We start from the raw sequence: 23,554 nt of genomic DNA on the forward strand, positions 1-23,554 counted from the left end.
AAGCTGTGCTATGGTTTTCTTTCTACGAGATATGCTTGGATGTTTTTGCAAAGAATTTAGGGTTTTCTTTTCGCAGTCATCTTCTTGAATTTAAGTTTTTTTTTTTTTGTGGTTTCCATGAATTGTTTTGCTTTGCTTTTCATCACTTAGATAATCTTAGGCTTCTTTCTTCTGACTTGTTCTCTTCTTTTTCTATGATAGATGCATGATATGAAGAAAAAAGCGAACAAAACCCTTGTATTAGGGGTTTAAGGAAGTAAAAATCAACAAGAAAAACAGAGCAAAGCACTGTAAAGAAAGATTTTGGGTTTCTTGATTAAGGAAGGGAACACACAGAAAATCAGAACAAGGGATCAGGGGAGGATCATCCATCTCCTTTTAGAAAGGAAAAAGAAAGAGACAGAGAAAGAGAAAAGAGAAGAAGAAGAAGAAAGCAATGTATGGCTCTGAGAGATACACGCTCCCATTATCACGGCCTTTCCCGGTATACATACCTCGTCCATCGACCAATATAGACACAAGCAACAGTATAGATACTGACAGTAGAACACCAGTATTCCCTCAAAGAAGAGGTGGAATCAATGGTGAGCTACTCAATGATGAGTACAGCCCATATCACCCGGACCTTTCTTCCACCGAGATCTCGACTGAAAACCACCACCGAAATGAACTGTTGAGCCCCGAGCTCCGGGAGTTCTCGTGTTTCGGCTCATATACAAGCACCCTTACGGACCCAGGATCGAATATTGTTTCAACCTCATTCATGCCACCCACAGGGGCATCCGTTTCACACTATGTCCCGATAGTTATACCTAACACAGCACCTGTACCTGTGCCAGTTCCAGTGCCGGAGCCGGAGCCAGAGCCGGAGTCTGAGCTTGGTATCGATTATGAAGGGGTGAGCTCTCGTGATGAAGAAGACTCTCGGAAACCACCTGAAGAACGACAGAGGAAACGATCCAAGAACTGGACGCGGCCCGAAACTCTAAAACTCATCAGTGTCAGAAGCAGCATCGACTCCAAGTTCTCGCGCACTGGAAGGAAATCAGAGCTCTGGGACCAAATTGCGGAGGCTCTCCGATGCGATGGATTCTCTCGAGATGCCCAGCAATGCAAGGATAAGTGGGAGAAGCTATGTGCTGGCTATAAGGAAGTAGGGGAGGGTACAAGAGAGAAAGAAGACTTCATTTACCATGATGAGATTCATTCTATACTGTCAGGTAGATCTAAGAAGAGAGAAAGAGAAAGGGAGACGAGCTTTGAGGCTAACAAGGATAAACAGGGAATGGCTGGTCCAATTGAAGAATCAGATCTCGATCTTAGTGGAGAGTTTGGGTTCCAAGAAGAAGATTCTCCTCACATTCATAATGCCTTCACAGATATTCATTCCGAGCACACCATGAGTGACCAACATCACATTCAAAGGAGCAAAAAGGCAAGCATAGAGTATGTATCTGTGGCCGATATCCCAGCCATCCACAAGCTTATGGACACTTTGCTCGCAAAGCAACAAGAGTTCTTTGCTGATCTTCTCAATACAATGGAGAAGAGAGATGAGGTCAAGGAGAAACTAAGACAAGAGAGAGAGGATAGGTGGAGAACCGAGGAGCTAGAGCAAAGGAAGGTATTCAATAATGCCATGGTTATGCTCATACAAAGGCTGATTGGTGAAGAGAGAGACGATGGAGGGCAGCCGATTCCTATCGGGGATTCGTGTGATAATACCTTACTTGATGAGCAAGGAATTAAGAAAAGGTCGAGGAATTGGAAGAGATCGGAAGTGTTGCAATTGATTAAGTTGAGGGTAGAGATGGATAGCAGGTTCACAATGCCAATGAGGAGAGGTCCGTTGTGGGATGAAATATCTGAGATTCTGGGTGCCAAAGGCATTCAAAAAGATGGAAACCAATGTAGAGAGAAGTGGGATAAGTTGATGATCGAGTTCAAGGATGTGAGTGATGGGACGAGAGACCCAAGTGAAAGCCCTTTCTTTCTCGAGTTAAAGTCGTTCATCAAGCATTCGAGTCATTGTGATTCGTAAAACTGTTGATTTTTTTTCACTCTTTTGGGGTTTCGGCATTTTTTTTCTTTGTTTTCTTTCTTTCTTCGAGTTATGATGACCTTGGTCATCCCATGATCATTAGGGAAAAGGTATGCCTGCATACAAAAGGAGTTAATATACTCTCTCATTTCAGAAATTGATTTGAGAAATATCGGAATTTTGTCGCAAAACAATGCCATGATCATTAGGGAAAAGGTATGCCTCTGCATACAAAAGGAGTTAATTTACTCTCATTTCAGAAATTGACTTGAGAAATATCGGGATTTTGTCGCAAAACAGAAGGTGTTTTGCGACAGTTTTGTTGAAAAGAAAATGAAAATGAAAAAAAAAAATCGTTCAGCATTTATATAAATGTTTTGTATGCAGTAACAAAGCAATTCTAAATTTTTTTTTTGTTCTTTCCCAAATTGTTTCGTACGTTGTTATGGCCTTGTCTGTAGGTTTAGTGTCGCAGCACAGAGATGGGAAACCACGATTGATTTCACATGGTGACAGACAGGATTATGGCTTTGTTCATAGATGTCACTGAGTTTATAGATGGTTGGATATTAACGACAACTGGATAGTATGGTATGGGTCAGTTGGATGTAATGTATGGTGCATATTCTAATTTGTTAATTCTAATGTATGTTTGTATGTTTGTATGTATGTATGTATGTATTTATGACGTATGTAATTTTATTCAAGGTTTCTTGAGACACCAAGTTACTTTGATTCTAATGTTTCTTGAGACACCAAGTTGAAGCTTTTCGATGCAAGCAATAAACTCTCTTCAATCCATATTGTGCAATGGATAATTTTGAAAGCAATGGAACTGAGTGGTGGCTGATATGATCACATTAATGGTATATGCTTGGTCTCTAGAGAATATTCGATCGTTTGACCTTCGGCATTGGACGACTAAATGTGTCATGAAGGCTTCCTTTGTATGATAGTCCCTCCAAGACCAAGAAGCATATTGATTTGTTCTATTAATCATTGGTACTAATTTCAATGCTCTTTTGGTGCGCTTGTTCTTCCGAACATGCAAATGTTGTGATATCACTACCGTATCCGGAAAGGCCTCCATAGAAGAGCAATGCCTCCAATGGAAAAGCAAAGAAAATGGTGTTAATGTTTGAAATGGAGATAATTGGGAAACGAAAGATGTATAGTTGGATATGACTTAATTGTCAATTTTTCAAATTAGTTTGGTCTAATTTGTGAAGTAAGTCTTTAGTCCAAGAATTCAATTGCATACTTTGTTTGGCAAAGGGAAGTTGAATCCCAAAATTAGAGCTATTGTTGCCTTATCTTTTATTATGATAAGCGTAGATGTTACTTGAAGAACCAATGAAACAAAAGTGTATGTAACTCTTATCCCGTACAAAACCTAGAATGCATACAATTGATACAGAAGAACAATGGAAAGAGGCATTATGATGAAAACTCAAGTTTTGTAGAAACACCAACATTAAAGACATTTTGTGACAAAACCTCATGCATTTTTTCCAATGAACCCTATGCTGATGGATATAACAAAGTGTGTAGACCCAAGTATCGCTTCACCAGAGAACATAATAAGGATAACAAATTGTTTGCTTGAACAAAAATGTTTACTCAAAATATATGCAAACTAATGAATATGTGGGTTTAATATGATAATAAATTAGGATCTGTGAAGATAAGTTGATGAATTAATAGCTAATGAAAGATTACTTTAGTTAGGATTTAGAGTTACACAATTTATCTAGAAAGTGAGATTAATAGCTGAGCATTGTACTCATATACTATGACTAAGTTCAAAGTCTTAAAAATGTGATATGCCTTAACATGCATATTAAAAGGTTATTGTTTAAGAAACCAAAACCTAAGTTTAGGATACTTCATTGCTTATATTTTATAGGCTTCATTATAAACGAGTATATCACAATAGGAAAGAAGATTAAGGTGTACAAACAGCTCTTTCTTTGATAATGTACATTATAGCTAATGCTTATGACACACATGCATGGGTATGGGTAATGCTATTGCTATTGAACTAAACAATTAACACTACGTAAATTTATTGAAATATGAACAACAAGATGTTTATAGTATCATCTCCAAGAAGGATCTAATTCTAGTATCCTTATTTCCTATGTATGGGTATGGGTACCTAACACACTAAACCCTAAACACGAGGTAAACTTAATGATGTATTTGTTTATCCACATAGAAAGTCCGAAATCAAACCTCAAGCACTCATTTCCATTGCTTGGCCTTTTATATCCCTAGGTTAACAAATCAATCTCAAAAAGGAGCTTTTTGATGTGAAATACAAAACAAACTTTGCCCAAATAATTTCGAATCACTCAAGAATGATGTGTATAGGTGTGTGCGCGGCACTTAAAGACATGTTTAAACATAATAATTGATGACAACATAACTATCCCTAAACTCGGTTTTTCATATTCCGCCGCAAAAGTTTTTACAATAAGAATTTGCATACAATTCTCCTGGATTTTTGAAACCACTTTAAAAAAAAAAACTCGTGGCATATATCAGGAGACAATCAAGCACTTAAAACATGTTTAAACAATATAAGCACAGCTGTGCAATTATCCTTGCATTTACGTTCTCGAACTGCTTCTTTCACGAGCCTACGACAAGCCACCCCAACTGAAACTCCTTCCTGGAAAAACCAGATTAGTTCTCACATAAACCTGTCCCAGAATGAGATCTATAGAGATCATGAGCCTACTGCATTGGTACTTGTCCTAAGATCCGTAAGTAATGAGTCTTTTTAACTACCAAGAATCACAAAATGGACACACCTTATTAACAAACATAAATTGAAGATGTAGATAATCGATGAGTTTGTTTTACTCACTTTTAATTGTGAATCTATGAACTCGACAGCATCGCTTGGACCGAAAACCTAGGAGGATATCATGTGAGAATCAAGAAGAAGATCCATCCAAAGCGCATTAGTTGAAATGCACATTTATGCCTCAAAACAAAAAAAAAAACACCCATTTCGAAGTGCTTAAAAAGTTATGATCTTCTTGTTACCCCCCAAAGTCCATCACAACCCAATATCATAAATCGCTCCTTTTCCGTTAGCTCAAAGCTACTCACATCTGGCACTGCACTCACCCCCACCTACAAGAGTAAAAATAAAAAGAGAGTCAATGCATCGCAAGGGGAATCTCTGGTTTAAAACATCAATAAATAAACAAGCTTTACTTCAAAGTGTGAGAGAAAGTTGGCCTAGTGGCTCAGGCCCTTGAGAACTATATATAATCCATAGACCAAGAGTTCAAATCCCATGCTCACTCCCCCCCAGTGAGTGAGAAAAAACAATCAATAATAAAATATAATTATAAAATGGCCAATTACTTAACTACCCAAAATATATGGACCATTTTCGGTATTTCCTAAATTCTTCTCTATATAATTCCCAGGCCCACACCCCCCTAGTTAGCGAAAAAAGACAAAATAAAAATGAAATGTAGTGACATACAATAACAATAATTTAAAAACCTTCTTGAACTGGCGGTCACCAAAGGCTCTTGACACCTCTAGTCGACCGAGCAAACGCCCATTTTCTCCGACATATCCTCCCGCCTAATCCATCCTCACATCAACATGCAATTGAAAACTCATGATGCTTCCTTCAATTTTAGAAAAACATAAGAGCAATAATGGCTAAATAACTACCATAATGGCTACCTTCTCTATCCGAGCTCTCTCCAATGGAAAAATAGCTTTATGTTCCCTTGTTACAGTCACACCTTTCAAAGGCAAACCTTGATTTTTCGCCTCATCTCTTCCTAAATCACCTTGAGGTTTCGCATCACTTGTGCTAGTGGGATTTGAGATTCTTCCTAAAACAGCTTTTGCATCGCCAATGTTGGCAACGAAAACCTTTATATTGATGAAGAAAAATCAAGCATGTCAAATCAATGAGAATGTCTACAAAAGCTTCTCCAAGGAGAGGAATTTAGAAAAATTAAAAATCCTACCGTATTGCCAAGAATCCATACACAAACAGCCGTTGCTCCATCTTGCCATCCACCTAAAACACACACATCTCCATCTTCTTTCTATTGTAGAAGTATTGAATTACACAGCACACAGAGTCTCTTTTTCCTTTCCTCATAATAAAAGGTATTGTATTATTCAATACAAGATTATACTCAAAACTACATGGCCCCATGACCACTGCAGGTTCTTCACGAACCATCAAGCAAAAACAAAACCAAAAACAATGGATTTGTCACACAGGTAACAAGATGTGACTTAAAAGAGGCCAATAATTACCATGTTGTGCATAGAAATTGAACTCATTTTTACTTTCATCAATTATGCTACAACCCCTAGTTTGCCAGAAATCAAAGACAGTTATACTCTCAAGAATGGTATCAAATTCTTCACTTGTGCAACAAATCCATTTAAAATGGAGACAAAGACACTCCGGTTAGGAATGACCAAATAGTGGGATCAGTATGTAAATACATGCCAAGCTACCAGACGATGATGAAACCTGTCATTGTTATATCTTCTGAGGAGACCCCACCGAAAAGCACACACCATTGGAAGTATGCCATTTTCTACATTTCCCATGATTATAACATTTCTTTGATCCCATTGGCCTGTTTAGAGACAATTCATTAACGTAAAGGACATACAAGAACATACAGAGGAGGTAAATGCAATGCTGAGCCAAAAGAGCAGTTATAGATTCATCATCAACCAGAATAAATAACCTAGATTGGTTCCTATTTGCAGGGAAAAAGAAAATCACTAATGAAAATATGTATAATCAATTTTTTTTAAATGACAATATCTGGGCCAAAGTTATCAAATTCAACCACTTTAAACAGCATAATGTGCAGCAATATTACAAAGCAATTAGTTTCTTTTTCCAGTTAAAAAAAAGTTTACCTGAAAGACTCTCTCGCAAAAGGGCTTCATCGGTACGCTTGAACCCTGGAAAGAGGCAGAAAACATACATTCTCGTTTTAATGATTGTGTAATCTTACAATGGAAACCGTCTCCAACTTAAGTAAAGCATAATATTTCCTTTCATGAAAAGAAGCAAATACCGTCTACAATAGCTTTTTTTGCTGCCTTGATATTTACCTGCAGTAAACGTTGGTGCATGCCAAACAAATGTTTAATACAAGACAGAACACTTTTTTAACGAAAAACTCATTTAATATATACAAACGCTAAAGATCAAAACCTTTCCTGAAGAGATTACCAACTCACGAGGTAATCCAGATGAAACTATATTGGAATGTAGATGGGCACGTGCAAAATCAGCAGCTTGTCTACCACCATGTCCATCATAAATTGCAAAGTGAGCACACCTGATGAAACCAAAGAAAATTCATATAAAATTGTCTACACAAACGAGTCATAGTAATTGCGGATTATGTGTTTCTAACTTGCTGGTAGAAAGAAGTTTCTAGAAACAAATTGTAAATTAACCCAAAATAACTTTACAACACAAGAAGCCATAGTATGTGTTCCTAGAAAGTCTCTAAAGTGAAGTGGCTTTTAGATACTACATTATGCATCTCCAAAGAGAGCCCTTATGGCTTTGTATATATGTTTGCTATTAATTGGAGACACACAGGAAAATTTAGATTCTTAAATTTCCTGTTTGTGAAACATAGAGCATCCATTAGACATGGATGATATGTAGAAAAGCCTCCACCCACACATGATCATCAGAGCTGAATTGACCGCACAACCCAACATGGTAGGACCAACCGGATCCGAACCATGCCACCTCAAAGAATTATTTCAACATCAAAGGCAATGAATCTCATAGGTGATGAAGTGGTTCAGACAATGAATCTCATCAACTGGATTACAACCATGCCACCTCAAAGAACTATTTGTATGGTGTTCGAAGCATCAAAGCTCTGGCTAAATTTTACCATCTTTCAGCTAAACATTTCTTCATAGGGTTAGCATTACCATCATGGTTAAGTTTCTTATCTCTGTTTTCCAGTAGGAATGTGGTCTGGAATATTAGGAAATATTAGGAAATGCTATGATTCATATGAGATTAGTGCTAAATGCATACCAACTTATCGGATTAAAGATAGGTTTAAGTTTCTTACCTGAGTTTCCCCAAAAGGAATGTAGCATGGAATATTAAAACTATACCACAAACTCATAGGAATTTAGAATAAATTCTATACAGATGAATAGGTTCTAAGATTAGGGTAAAGTTTCTGACTTCAGTTTTACAGCTGAAATGTAGTAGGATTTTTTAAATAAAAAGCTCATAGGAATTTAGTAAAAAATTCATACAGTTTCATGGTTTTAGGATTCGGTTAGGATTAGGGTTCCTTACCTTAGTTTTCCATGGCCACAAGCATCATCACGAGGGAGAACCACCCAAGCATCTTCCATAGTTTGTCTTAATCCTCTATCTTCTGCAGCCTCAGCTTCAATCTCAACTATGCCTCTTTCTCTCTCTTCCCTTTGACTTATTTCACTACTTATAACCCTAAGATCTGGACCTTTCTCTGTTCCTGTTCCTGTTTCTGTCTCTCTCTCTTCCGATTCGAGCCCATTGGATCTTTTCAGAGGAGACCCATTTCCATCTACTTTGCTGAGCTCTTCATCGATCTTTGTACGCTTTGCAGGTGACTCCATAGCCATAGCTTAGCTTAGCTCTGAGTAAAACAGAGCATATATATTATATATTATATACATAATACAATACACACACAATCACTCTACTAAATTCTAATGTTTGACTTAATCCTGGGAACAAGACTTGTTGGGTCCTAGTCAATCATCAATCATATTGGACATGGCTTTTCAGATTTCAATGTCTAGAGAATTATTTTGTCGATGGATATATGTGAGTCCCATTGATCGATCAATCGATCAGCAAGATCATCCCTTCCCCGATGAGATCACAATTGCCTGATGGATGATGATCGAATTGCAGTGAATGTAAGATTGTCGGGTCCCTTTGCGACATCAATCATCAGCCCAACCAGTTAATCGTTCGAATAAGCCTCAATGAAGACCCTTTTGTTGGGTCCATGTGATCATCGAGTGTTATCTCTGAGGATCGATGTTTGGAGAATTTTTCGTTGTTGGATTTGAGGGCCTGACCAATCGACAAGATCATTCATTTAAGATGAGATCATGTGCCATTACGAGCTTTGTCGTTGGATGATGATCAATTTACATTCGACAACGTTGTTAGGTCCCTTTGGGACATTGGATAATCGACCCATCTTTGTTCAAATTCTTTGGGTCCATTTGCTCTTCGATTGTTGTTGGGGATCTAACCGAGCTTTACAATGTGTGATTGGGACCCTAGGATCATCACATGCCTTTCTTAGAGAAGGAAAAGCGAGAACACTCATTCTTAAAGGATCTTTTGTTGGGTCCTTGTGGTCACTGATCACATAGTTTTTTTGAGATAAGGTTGAACAAAGAATATTCAGTCCCAACAACAAGCTCGGTCCTTGGGATTACCAAGCTTTGTTAGGATACAATGAAGAAAACACTTGTTCTTGACAAATGAACCTTTATTTTTTGAGTTCAAGGTAGCCATCCATAAGAAAGTGCCATTGGATTTCTAGGATCGTGCAACTTTGTTGGGATGAAGTCCATAACAATAAATCTATTGGATCTCTTTGCTTTCTCACTGGGCATTCATTGAAATTGTCATTGGGTCCTTTAATCATATAGTTTTTGGAATAAGGCTAAACGAAGAATCTTCGGTCCATATGACCACTTGTTTGTGGATAGTGGTGAAATAATGCAAAAAGGTGACGTTGAATTCTTGGCTAATTGGCTTAAAAAGTGTTTTTTGCCCTAGGAATCATTTAGCTTTATTCATGTGTTCTTTATAAAACATCCTTACAAAACATTGCAATGTGCATGGGATCACCTCATTCGATTGCAACTAATAGCTTAGGCTTATTGACTTGGGTTCTTGTGATCACCTATCTTCATTGGGTGAAGTCATACTTATAAGGTGTTGCTGGACGGATGATGGTATAATCCCTATTTATTTGAGTGTTTTCATCATTAGCATTAGAAATGACGTTTTCATTTTTATGAAAAAGTTGTTGGGTGTTTCAATCCTCTAGCATTTTTTGGATGAGGCTTAAAAAGAAAACTTGTTCTTCAATAATAGGGTTGTTGGGTCCTTAGCATCACTTGACCTTTTGGGATAGAATTGTCATTCCATGATCAAGTGTCAAATTGGTTGGTGCATCCTTGCCATTGGGTGATACCATGAATGAGCCAATGATTGTTTTGTTGAAGGAATCATGTTCTCAAACTAATAAGCTTTGATTAAAGAAAACTCAAAGAAGCTAGAAAAGTTTTGATTGATGAATAGGAAAAAGGCTATGTTATCAAGGAGTCAAAGCAATAATCATTGTTGGGTCATTTTGTATGTGTTATTGTCCAACTAATTAATTAAGCAAAACATAAGGACTTATTGACCAATGGCATGAGGCAAACCCGAACATCCTCGATGTCACATATTAGTTAAGCAATTGGAAGAAGCGCGCATCAACGAGGATACTGAGCAACAAAAAGACACATGAAAAGGAAGTAGCAAGAACCAATAGAGGGAATGGCAAGCCAACGGGCAGTCAAGTGTGAAATGGTCACACCCACAATGTAAAACCTATATAAACCACACAATGGTGTCTTTGTAAGGGTTCCTCCGTTCGTAAGATCTCTGTGATTAAGAGCTTTAAAAGCTTCCTCTCCTCTTTCTTCTAATCATAAGCTTAAGAAAGATTAGCGATAGTGTTAGTAGAAAAACACTAATCTCTCTTCCTTGTTGGTGCTAGACCTCTTAGCAGGAGGGTTTCATAAACATATTCTTTGTTTCTATTTGCCTAAGAGAGTGAGTGTGTGGGAGTGAGAGAGATATGTATAAACGTTAATCGTGTGTAATCATTAAGTGAGTGTGAGGCTTGAGGGTACTTGACAACTACCTCGCCCAGTTCGCCACCAAGAGGGGATACATCGGTTCGGACTCCGCAGATGACATCGATAGGAGGCAAAACTCCATTGATCTATAGAGGTGTTTTCGTCAAGTGCATGGATCCTACCCATCTATTTGGCATCGTTGCCAGGGATTATGACGGTACATCAAATTCGAGAAGAAGGTTCAAATCACGATCAACACCGAAATTTACAATATATGAAAGTGATTGAAATTAATAAAATGGTTAATATATTTTTCACACCTACATCAAATCCAAGAAGATGGATACAATTAAGATTAATGCCGAAATTTTACAATAGATAATCCTTCTATATAAGATAATTTTTTTTGATAGATAATCTTTTTATATAGGATGTTTGTGTATATATCGCCCCTAACGGGGTTCAACCTTACTATTAAAATGTTTAACTCTTACCAAGTGAGCTAACTTTCATTATTGAGCTTTTGCAAAACTTGACTCTTAGTCACTTTTCTCCCTTCCCATATGCAACATTGGCACAACGTTGCTCATGAAGTCATACTATGCACCCATGATTCCTCATCAATAACCTACACAACACCCCTTTGGAACTCTCATAAATTGAAATGAGTACAAGGTTGAAGAAATCCTAGATTCAAAGAAGATGCATCGTTAATTCTTATATATAGTCTTATGGAAGGACTATCCACTGTTTGGCATAACAAAGTTGTAGATTATTGCCAAATGTATGATGTATAGAATGACAATGCATGGTCATGAGTGTATAAAAGGGGATCCTTACACAAGTTGATCTCAAGGAGATCAAGCAAAGTCTTAGGACTAAGCTATCATATTCTATCACAATTGATCAAGCATACGCACTCTATGTCTTAATTTTGCTCTTTTATTCCTCCATCTCTGAAAGGAGTTCCCAACTGTGTTGGTGATTTCTCATCTTTTCACTCCTGAGTGGGTGCTTGGATTATGATAAAGTCTCATATAATTAAGTGCCCATTTATTAGTGTGAGTGTGATTAAATAGTATAAGATTAGAGTTTGTTTAAATAGTTAGTTTATTGTTTAATACTCAATAGTGGTTGACATCAACTCTTCGCATGCCTTACCTTGAGGTGGTTCTCAAGGAAGTAGTAGTTACCAACATGAACACATGGACTACATTGCACAAATCCTTTGGCTATCAATGAAGGTAACATGAATATTAACTTTCGAATTCATCCTTGTAGCATAGACTCAATATAGGAAAGCGTAGTTAGTTTAATTCATCAGCATAATATTCCCTTTAACACAGGATTCCTCCCAAGAGGAGAAAACTTGATGAAAGTGTGTTGTCAATTCCATAAAATTATTGATTGAGGTTGTATATCCATCAAAATTCAACTATGGTGTATGTAGCATGTCAACCTAGGTTGTATACTTGCTTCACCCAATGTGTAAGGTTGCTTATTCATCAAGATTGTATTCTCATTGAATTTGACGGCTTAGGATAGGATAGCACAAATTTCAATGAAGAAATATGAAACTCAAATGCTAGTATGACCTACAATCATGAAACTCCAATTATTGTCAAGTTATGTTTGACATACCAAGATGGTATACAACGGAGTTTTATGTAGTTAAAATAGAAAATATACTATGTATGACGAGATGACATGTACACCTCCCCCACTTTCATTGATTGTACGAAAAATAGGGCACTCTAACTCAATGTGTCAACTTTGGAGCATAGATATTTAATAATCATAACAGAAATTTAGAGATGATTTAAATCCTTGAGATAACAGCAAACAGCTCACTTACAATGCCAATCACGGAAAACCCGAAAAATAGGGCACTCTAACTCAATTTGTCAACTTTGGAGCATAAATATTTAATAATCATAACAGAAATTTAAAGATGACTTGTATCCTTGAGATAACAAGCAAACAACTCAATTACATTGCCAATCAATGAAAACGAAAAAATGACTTCAATACTTCCTATATTATATCCTCTCCATCTTTATATATAATTTTCGTTGTCTTCAAAGTTATGTCGCGTGGGCTTCACAATCAATGTGAGGTTATTTTGAAACCCATTGCAAATTATACCAATGCAAACATCAGATCTTAACCAAGATCTTAGTAATATCACTTTCAAATTGAAATTTCTCAAGTGCAAAGATTCAAATGCTCTTACCAGAGGGTTTATTTGAAACCCAGTATTGATCTCAATGAAATGATATCTATGAAATTATCATCTACTTTTTCAGTGATATCCATGGAATATAGGTTTTATAACTTACATTGAATTTTAACCGAGATATCAAATATTGCTTACACTTCAATTTTCTGAGTACAAGCAATCAAATTTAACCAAGAGCTCAGCAATCTCACTTTCCGGTTGAAATTTCTTTAGTATAAGCACTCAAATGCTCTTACCAAGAGGCGTTGTTTGAAACCCATTTCAAATCTCTCTCCATGTATGTTATTGCACGAATTGCCTTCAAATAGAAAATAGTATTCTAGATACAACCAAGCACACATTAGAACAAAAATATTGGATCTGTCTGGTGTCATTGTTCACCACCCCATGTTTTTCTTTTAGAATCCAAGTGTAAAGCTACTGATCCATCGCCAAGGCGTATTTTCACAGGCATTTGCTTCTTCTTCTTCTTCTTTATCGATTTATCATTCTCTTGTTCTTCCTTCCAAGTTGAAGAAGGAGACCCTTCACCTGTATGTGAAGATGGAATATAAGGTTCATGACGAGTTTCCTCTTGCTCTTCCTTCAACATAATTGAAGAAGAAGACCCTTCAACTTGAGTCAACGATTTCATTGCCTTGACAAGTACTTTGGGCCCTTTATTTGCTTGAATGCTGCTCCCATTTTGAGCAAAAGAATTGCTAGAAATAGATGGTCTAGAAGTTCCTCTTTGATCTCTATATCCATCTTTAGAAAGCACTTCCACTTCCTGATCTTCTCTAAAGTCTCCATTTCTACGATTAATATTAAGTCTAAGGTCACCCATCTCATCCATAACTATTTTTTTCATCCCGTCTTCCAAGCTTTTGCCCTGAGACTTCATTTTACCACCCTTTCGGATTCCATTTTGGCTACTTTCAGCTTTAGAAACACTTTCCATCAAACTAGGGAAAGATTCATGCAAACCATATTCCATATCATTATTGCCCTTAACTCTCTGAAATGCATCCAAAACATTCTTCTCCATTTGGTTATTATCCTTAATCTTCTGGAGTGCATTCAGCAAATCATTCTTCTTCTTAACGTCTGGACATAACCTTGCCAACTCTGGGACAATATGAAGTAGCCCAAAACCTCTTATATGGTGAAGATATTGGTCAGCATCTGTGTCCTCGCTTCTGAAACGGCCAGAAATTATCTTGAATTTATGGAAACTCTCTTCGTCACCATGTAAATCAATTTTTATCTTTTCAATCAACGCCTTGTTAGCTACTCGTAGCTCCTCCATATTGAATGGAATGGAAGAAGAAGACTCATTATCTACTTCACTCAGAGATGTAGATGAAGCTGCTTCTCTAGATTCTGAAGATTCTACCCAAGTTTGCGTCAATGTACTAGACTCTCTCACCACCTCTATATCGCTTTGTGGTGGAACCAAAACTTGAGGCCGTGCTGAAACTTGAGGCCATTCATCTGATGATGCAACCGATTGAGAGGTTCTATTCCTTGTAGTTTCTCCAACATGAGTGGGGTTCATTGAAACCTCATAATTGATATGATGACCACGTGGTCTTCTTCCTCCTCTTCCCCCAATCAAAGAAACCATCGAATATGCAGAACTTCCACTTGCTTTCTGAGGTGTACTTTCTGATCCAGGAAGTGGTGGGAATGCTGATTCTCTAAAATAAGACGAGGGACCAGCACGACTCACAGCTGCACGATATCGAGATGGCTCCATTATCGTCATACCAGAAGCGTCTTCTCCCCCACTTGTTTCTCCAGAGTTCAATACAAGATTTGTCTCATTATTTTGAATATGGGGGAAGTCAACAGTATTATTGACTTGTAATGATGAAGATGATTCTTGGAGTGATTGTTCTGATGATGACATGATGCTTGTTTGGGGCCCTTCCTGCCCAACTACGGTATGGCCTTCACGTTGACGGGATACTCGTCCTCCCCTCTGATTTTGGCTACGGTACTGAAAACTGACAGGAATCTGATGATAAAAGAAAGTAGTTAAATGAATCTATATTCACGCATCACGTATGCAACCTCTTGATATGCATGTTTCATGTGTACAGTGCGTGTTTCTCACTGATGTAGAATTATATTTTTAACGTCTGAGGGGACTGATCACAATCAATAGGACAGAGCTGAGCCCATGGCAAGGATCAAACTTGGGTTCTCAATTTTATGGCTTTGATGCTATGTTAAAAAAAACTTAACCAAGTATGAAACTTTTTAACCTTACTTGCAAAGCTGCATTCCTTTGTGAACGAGACATGTTCCCACCGTGAACCAAAGCATTGTGCCTCTGCAAATTGGTGGGGAGAATATTAAAGAAATCATTTATTAACAATAATATCCACACCCACCATGATCATCCATGTCTTCTTAATACCTACCTTCAACTCAGCATCAGAATTGAAAACGATAAATTTCTGGGCAAGGCAATCTGGATGCTCACACAGTGCATGTCCATGTCGAAAATGGGCCTGCGGTCATGTCAAGTATTTCAATCAAGCAGTCAAAGAGTAAAGGGGTAGAAAAGAAAAGTATTTATAGTGTATATAACCTCTAAATCATCATAACTGCGATAATATTCAAATTGCCCTGGACGCAATCTGCCAGAACAAAATTGAAGCCAAGATCTATGAATAAAAAGCATCACCAAGACCAAGAAAATACAACATTTGCACAGCAGAATCTACAATAAACAGGCATATCTTCAAGTTTAGCCAGGCCTGAAACTTTTCAGAATATGAAGATTTGAACAGCAACATGTATGAAAAGAGGAATGTACAGGCGCCCTGGTTCTAGAATCTTCAGCATAGAATGAATACAGAACAAGGAGGAAGGAATCATTCATTGTGAAGGGTACATTAGTGCAAGTCTGTATATAGCGAAGTGTGATAATATAATCCTATGAAAGAAAGAAAAAAAGGAAAAAAGATATATTCATGTCTTCAAAGGGGCCAAAATGGCCTATAAGACCAAACAAGAGATTACATCTTAAGTGTCCTCCTGTCTTTGAGAGCAACAAATCAAAATAAAATAAATATAAAAGTAAATAAGATAAAAAGAGACGGAAGGATCTGGTTTTCGGCACATGTGAGATTCTCAAGTTAGATATATATTATAACTTTTGTCTTTAAAAGATCTCTAGCATAGGTCGATCCAGAATGGAGAGGTCTCCGAAGAGAGGGACGCACCTGCGATGGCAGGAGATAATGGCCTTTATCTGTCAATTACAAGGGTGTTGAGGTCGTGGTCCATGGGACCGGGGCCTACGTGCATGACAAATTGCTATTGCTAAGAGAAAGAAAGAAAGATATATTAAAGTCTTTTAAGAGGCCAAATGGCCTATAAGACCAAACAAGAGATTGTATCTTAAGTGTTGTCTCGTCTTCGAGAACAACAAATCAAAATAAAATAAATATTACTAAGTAAATATAAAAATAAATAAGCTAAAAAGAGATTAAAGAATCTGGTTTTCGACACATAGGAGATTCTCAAGTTATATATGTATTATAATTTTTGTCTTCGAAAGATCTCTAGCATAGGTCAATCCAGAATGGAGAGGTCTCCGAAGTGAGGGAAGCACCTGCGATGAAGGGAGATAATGGTCTTTATCTGTCAATGATAACGGTGTTGAGGTCATGGTCCGTGGGGTCGGGGCCTACATGCACGACAAATTGCTATTGCCCGATCTATTGTTAGCCCCTTTGTTATGTCCTGGTCAGGAGCCCAATTATGTATTCCTTGATTAACTTGTAGCATTAGTAGGAATGATGGAGCTAAAGAAAGTTGTGATTGTTCTTTGCATGGTTGTACTATTGTCATTCAACAACTTTTCCCTATGTCTCTTGAGTTCTAACAAGAAACATCCCACGCGCAATGGGCCAAAGCCTTGTTTAAAGAGGCATTGGTATCTCCCTCTTATTTCATAAAAGCACAAAAGATACTATAATAACAAACATAGTGTTCTTTGGATTCCACTCCTTGATGACACAATTGGCAAATTATTTCTTCTAGGGGTATTCGTGTATATCTGCCTACCTCAATCTCTAATTGATGTGATGAAGTCCACAACTGCCCTATCACACTGTACAATGCATAGGATAGATGTATGTCCATATAAGGTGGCCTAATGATGAATCCATCCTCCAATGTGTGTAAAAAGTAAGTCTTGTAGTGGGTCCATCCTCATACCAAGTGATATTTTGGGGCTGATCCATGTTATCCTCTTTTCAAAGTCAATAATATCAGTTCGGATCACTCTTTTCCACTTTGGTCATATTTAGATGGAGACAGTTCAAGCTATATTGGAACGGGGGTAGTGCATTTATGCTTATGCCATGTGACTTAAACCATTGCTGCATTTCAGCATACCAACAATGAATTTCCCCATTTTCAGCCAAATGTCTTGATGACATAAGTACCAACCTTGGGTACCTTCGTTTAGGGAGACGTTGGATAAAGGTCACTGATCGGAACAATGCCTCGGTGATTATAGGGGCTACTCCCATTTCTGCCCAGATTATATCATGGGTCACCGATGCTTTGCTCCTTATCATGCAAGCAATGATTGACACTAAAGATCTCTCAAAATCTTTCCAATGATTTGCCTTGTTAAGACTCGGTCCCTACGTTTCACCTCCATAGAGGAGTTGGTGTGACAAGTGTATCAAATAACCACAACTTAGTCCATGGCTCTTGGAACTGCAAATGTGCACATTGTCCATGCCTAGCAGGTATAGCTATACAAATATTACTATATGCTGATGATATTGTGCTGATTTCTGACTCTCCGGAGGGACTACAAAGACATCTAAATGCCTTAAATCTATTTTGTACAGACAAAGGTTTGTCGATAAACTAGATAAAACTAAAGTGATGGTGTTTAACACCACTCAAGCATGGGTAACAAGATCAGAACCGGAATTTTTCTTGGGAGAGGAAAAGGTGGAATACACACGCTCCTTCACATACCTAGGAGTAACATTTACAAGGCCTAGGTTATCCTTACAGGAGACGGCTGGTGCCCAACTTTCTCGTGGATATGCAGCCCAACCCCTGAATCTCTCTATGTAATGTGATACCTCATCTCTATAGAGACCGAAGAGAGTGGGCGATAGTGGGCATCCTTGCTTCACTCCGATTGAACTAGCCATCGCCTCTAACAAACCCTTGAAAGTGTTCTTAGTAATCCTCCAAACATACTTTCAACCTGTCTTCACTCCGATTGAACTAGCCATCGCCTCTAACAAACCCTTGAAAGTGTTCTTAGTAATCCTCCAAACATACTTTCAACCTGTCCAGGTCTGGAAAGTTAAGTTCAAACCTGCAGCATGGTTAGATTAAATTAGATCTTCTTTAGTGTCTATAGAGAAGCCAATATTAACCCATGGGACCTCAATACACAAGTTTTATTGATGTGTGTCTCCTTCCTAAGAAGGGATATTTATACTTCAAAGCACAAAGTCTAAATGTGTGAATAAGGCATACACATATGAGCTCAACCTTCTAGGTGTTCTCTTTAGAGTGACACTCAAGTCATCACCCCCTTTTAATATGTCATCATAACTTTCACAAATCGCACTATACGTGGAGCATGTAAAAAGCAAGTGATACTCATCCACTACTACCCCTTTCTTGCATATCTTACATGCCTTTATATTTGACGGATTTTGATCCCATAATGCAACTTCAATACCTAGCTTACGTGATAGAGTGCGAAAGAGTGTCAGGGCTCTACGAGAATTAATACTCATGTTAATAATGAGATAATGTTGAATACGACCAATAGGCCTTCTTGCCTTACATTGAATCCAACATTCAGAGTTGATTTTTACAGTATTCCTGAACCCCCTCATCAATAGCAGGCTTTGAATAGCTGCCATATCTAATAAAGACAAATTCCTGTTTTTTCTTCCATCCTATATTTCGGTTTATTTTACTTGAAAAATATGTACATTTCAGTACAACACACGATCTAGGAAAGTGATTCCATACAAATTTGGCACAACCAAACATAAAATTGAGTAATATAAATCTTAGAGGATATAAGTTATAAGTATAACTATTAAAATAGAATTGTTGAAGCATAACATACACCACAAATCAATAATGACAAAACTACTAAAGCATACTTTACTTACTAAGGGATAAACAAGTATTACCGTTGACAAATATGGCAAGTGTAATGATCAGTGGACATATGGTGATACAGTTCATTATCACCATAGAATCTTGTGCGACAGAAACTGCAGGGTGGATGCCCATTAAAACCCCCACCATCAATTTCCAGATCTCCGTTCATCAAATGGCGATCTAATTGCTTCTTTGTATATAGCTTTTGCTCACAAATGAAAACCTATATAGCAGAGATAGATTGAAACACATAAAAACTTGGTAAAGAGGATAGCCTCAGTCACCAGAAGCTAATGAGAGATGGTCAAAGGCACGCCTACCTTCCGTCCTTCCAAGCAAAGCCCACACATCTGAACCTTGTGAACATTGGAAAGGTGCCGACGCATCATGTCCAAATTTTTGAAAACATACCCTTTCTTCACAAAGTCCTTACCAAGACTTTCTGCTTGATCACATATGGTACAAGACAGCCTAAACATAGCCTTTAACATGTTGTACTGCTCTTCATCATCACAGTAAGCTTGAATATTGCTCTCATACCACAAGTCTCTCCGTTTGGCCAAGGCTTCAAAGTTTTCAACAGATTTTGTGAAATCTCCCAGAGCCTATTCATAGGATAATAGATCAAAATTTCTATTCAAGATATTCAAGAACGAATAAAACCATAAAATCACCAACTGAAAGAAATGAAAGAAATTCAAATGTAATAATAATCATAAATAGGGGGAACAACACCACTACCATTTTGGATATTCAACAAAACAACCCTAATTTTTCAGAAAGTTCTAGAACATCCCTTCTTCTGTAGTACAAAATTTAATGCTATAGAGGTTATTCTGGTAATATTTTGAAAATATACACATGTTTTCCATTAAATTTACAGAAGTTGCAGTAAGTATTAAAGAATTATTTAGAGCATCATCTTACCTTGGTAACAAACACTGACGGACACTCTTGTTTACAAATGCAGCATTGCTTGTCACCTAGTACAAACCGAAGTCTGGCTATACATTTTGAGCAGACATCCTGGTGTCCACACTGACCATACCCAACCCATTCGAGAGGTTCAGCACAAACAGCACAGATATCCTCCATCACGAGTTACTACAATCATCAATCATTTCTCAGTTATTTGAAGAAACCAATATGAATGTACTTTAGAATGAATTCTACAGAAAACTAGATGAAACCCAAGTTTTCAAGTAACTTGAGAATCTCAACTAATAAAACAACAAAACAAAAAGTTAGATTTTAGCAATATTGGGGACATGTGGATAGCTCTAGCTATGAGCTTACTAATTTTCAATCATGCAACCACACTTTCCCAATGAGAGACGCCTCTTGGACCACCATGATTGAGCCTTTCAACACATTGATCAACATTATGGCTATGCAGAAACCCTATACTGAGCTTATACCTTTGCCATCGTGTCAGGGCATGCATAGTTTGTTTGTCCTTCAGTCTACTTATACGTAAATGATTCTCCACAAAGATGTTTGCTAGGTGGCTCCTGAGATACATTTATGTACATAATTCTACTGCAGTATGTATTTTAATAATATTATGAGATGCATTACACATTTTGTGTTGGGGATTGGTTAGGTGGAGTAATAGTCTCAAGCCTTCTATTTGGATAATTAAACTAAGTTAAATTCAATTCCTTTATTAGAACATCCTAGAGCCCTACAATATATTAACACTCATAAAAGGGAAATAGAATTGTACCATTATATATAGGTTCCCCTTTATCCAATCATAAACAAGATAAGCCCACAACTAAAGACCCACCTAACAAATCCAAGTATTTAAAAGGGCTATTGTGAGATAAGCATGGACAAATAAGCCCACCTTGGACACATCAAAACATCAAAGGAACGTCGATTTGATGCATAAATATTGAGAAACATTAAAGAACCATGGACTTGAGGCATAAAATCTAAGAATTTTTGTTGGTCAATTTCATAATCTGGGCACATCAAAATATGGAATGGACCCACAACTAAAGACCCACCTAACAAATCCAAGTATTTAAAAGGGCTATTGTGAGATAAGCATGGACAAATAAGCCCACCTTGGACACATCAAAACCTCAAAGAAACGTCGATTTGATGCATAAATATTGAGAAACATTAAAGAACCATGGACTTGAGGTATAAAATGTAAGAATTTTTGTTCATCAATTTCATAATCTGGGCACATCGAAATATGGAATGGACTTAGATCAATGACATAAATAGTGAATTTATTTTGTTCATGGATCATCTAAGGAACAACGTAACATCAAAGAAACACTCATCTGAGGCATCAATACTGATTATTATTATTCATCGAACAAACTAATTGGTCGGGTGCACAAAACATGAGAGAAAACTATGAACTTTCATTCAACTCACAAATGTGTCAACAACGCCCAAGAAAATCCAGTTGCACACATACATATTGAGGATTTTCAAACATCAGATAAAGAAACCATCTACAGGATGGAAAGTCGGATCTAAGAGATCATACCTGTGTGTTTGTCTGTTTGCGATCTTCCGTACACCAGGGAGGGAAGCGGCGATTGGATGGGGGGTATCGATAAGAATCGTCAAAACAAAAGAACAAAGAGGGGGAGAAGGCGCAAGGCTGGGAAATTTGGTCCTTCTCGAGAGATCAGAAGGAGGAGGAGGAGGAAGAAGAAGGAAGAAGGAAGAAGCAAAAGCAAAAGCAAAAGCGTTCTTTACTTCTTCTGTGTTTTCACTCTGCTTTGATGGGCTCTGTGTGTGTGTGTGTGTGTGTGGTCTCTTCTTCTTCTTCTTCTTCTTCTTCTTGCTTTTGTGTTTGGTGTTTTACTAGTCAATGATATAAAAGCTTTTGTTTTGGTTCAATTATGTACATAATATAGAGAGTGCTTCCTTGTGAATGAATGTGTGTACAATATGTATACACACATGCACGAGCATGCACGACATCGATCCATAGATTGATAGAGTAATCGATAGATGGATAGGTTAGATTAGATAGATAGATAGATTAGATTAGATTAGATTAGATTAGATAGACTGACTATACATAGATAGATTAGATTAGATAGACTGACTGATACATAGATAAATTGGATAGCTTGGATTGCAAACATGCAACATATAGATTGATCGATCGATATATTAGATTAGATAGATAGATTAGACAGAAAGATATATTAGATTAGATAGACTGATTGATAGATAGATAGATTGGATTGCTTGGATTGCAAACATGCAACATATTGATCGATCAATAGATTAGATTAGATAGATAGATAGATAGATTAGACAGATAGATAGATTAGATTAGATAGACTGACTGATAGATAGATTGGATAGGTTGGATTGCGAACATACAACATATAGATTGATCGATAGAGTAGATAGACAAACAGACATTTAGATAGATGACATAGATTGTGTTATCATCTTCGGACGTCAAATATGACCTATCAACCCAAAACCACTTGCATTTTCTTTGTGTAATACATGTGAAAGTCAGTAGCTGCTCTCGATGTGCGAGAGCTTTGCTAATGAATGTTTCAAATCAAGAGCGCACGCTTGTGGCTATGAGAGAAATTCGTGTAAGGAGTTGGGTTTGGTCGAAGATGTGTGGAAAGCAATAGTCAGATGTGATCAAAGGTAGAGCATTGTGTGAATGTGTGATACTCAGACTCCTAAACTTGTTCCGGGCAAAATGTTTTCAGTCGATTTCTCTCGTTACTTTTGGGGCATGCCCCATCGTAAACAACGGTGAGTTAAGTTGTATGGAAGCATGGTTCAGATCGCAAACAACAATATAAGATCTAATAGATATTAATTTGTGTGTTTTCTCCATTCAACGAAGAAATATGGTTTTGTAGTTTGGTGCAATACATGTAGTATGAGCCTCTAGATGCAACACATCCAAATACCTAATGAAACTACCCTTTTGTTGGCGACAATGTCAACCACTCTTGAGCAACTAACTAGGAAGCTCTAACCTTACTCTATGACCTAATCATATTTAAACAACTTAAGTATCACTTCATCACAAAGAGACTTCACACCCCAAGTAGTAAAGTGGAGGGACAAGAGGTCACTAACAAGATCTAGCTTTTATTAGTCCGATAAAGTTATTATTAGTTTAGGCTAAATACAATAATAATAAGAAAATTCACATCAGGAGGATACATACACATTCCACATTGTCG

At 37.4% G+C, this 23,554-nt stretch overlaps 3 protein-coding genes across 8 annotated transcripts; 1 reads left to right on the plus strand and 2 right to left on the minus strand.

Annotated features, from left to right (window-relative positions):
• The first annotated feature begins 215 nt into the window (after positions 1-215).
• Positions 216-2,253, plus strand: LOC147857251 (trihelix transcription factor PTL-like). Its single transcript, XM_087328929.1, has one exon. The coding sequence runs from the start codon at positions 437-439 to the stop codon at positions 2,039-2,041; it is 1,605 nt and encodes a 534-aa protein (XP_087185055.1). The 5' UTR covers positions 216-436; the 3' UTR covers positions 2,042-2,253.
• Positions 2,254-4,461: 2,208 nt separating this feature from the next.
• Positions 4,462-8,766, minus strand: LOC147857252 (Protein phosphatase 2C family protein). 6 transcript variants are annotated; one of them, XM_087328679.1, is made up of 10 exons: positions 8,397-8,766; positions 7,290-7,398; positions 7,132-7,168; positions 6,971-7,015; positions 6,049-6,101; positions 5,756-5,950; positions 5,567-5,650; positions 5,096-5,185; positions 4,914-4,961; positions 4,462-4,715 (listed from the first exon to the last, which is right to left on the minus strand). In XM_087328679.1, exons 1-10 carry the CDS (start codon positions 8,705-8,707, stop codon positions 4,596-4,598), a joined length of 1,092 nt encoding a protein of 363 aa, XP_087184805.1. In that variant the 5' UTR covers positions 8,708-8,766; the 3' UTR covers positions 4,462-4,595. The 6 variants fall into 6 exon arrangements, 4 of the variants coding, with proteins under 4 accessions (XP_087184805.1, XP_087184804.1, XP_087184808.1 ...); XM_087328678.1 differs by having other exon boundaries at positions 7,272-7,398; positions 8,397-8,765; XM_087328682.1 differs by lacking the exon at positions 5,096-5,185 and having other exon boundaries at positions 5,547-5,650; positions 7,272-7,398.
• Positions 8,767-13,247: 4,481 nt separating this feature from the next.
• On the minus strand, positions 13,248-20,465 carry LOC147857253 (uncharacterized). The gene is made up of 7 exons (XM_087328247.1): positions 20,283-20,465; positions 19,676-19,960; positions 19,385-19,578; positions 15,778-15,826; positions 15,608-15,697; positions 15,454-15,516; positions 13,248-15,198 (listed from the first exon to the last, which is right to left on the minus strand). The coding sequence occupies exons 1-7, from the start codon at positions 20,448-20,450 to the stop codon at positions 13,570-13,572; spliced, it is 2,478 nt and encodes an 825-aa protein (XP_087184373.1). The 5' UTR covers positions 20,451-20,465; the 3' UTR covers positions 13,248-13,569.
• Between the last annotated feature and the right edge of the window lie 3,089 nt (positions 20,466-23,554).

Source organism: Azolla caroliniana, unplaced genomic scaffold (genome assembly GCF_043228905.1).
Source record: "Azolla caroliniana isolate FFs.n. ecotype wild unplaced genomic scaffold, voAzoCaro1.0.p SCAF_12, whole genome shotgun sequence".
NCBI lineage: Eukaryota > Viridiplantae > Streptophyta > Polypodiopsida > Salviniales > Salviniaceae > Azolla > Azolla caroliniana.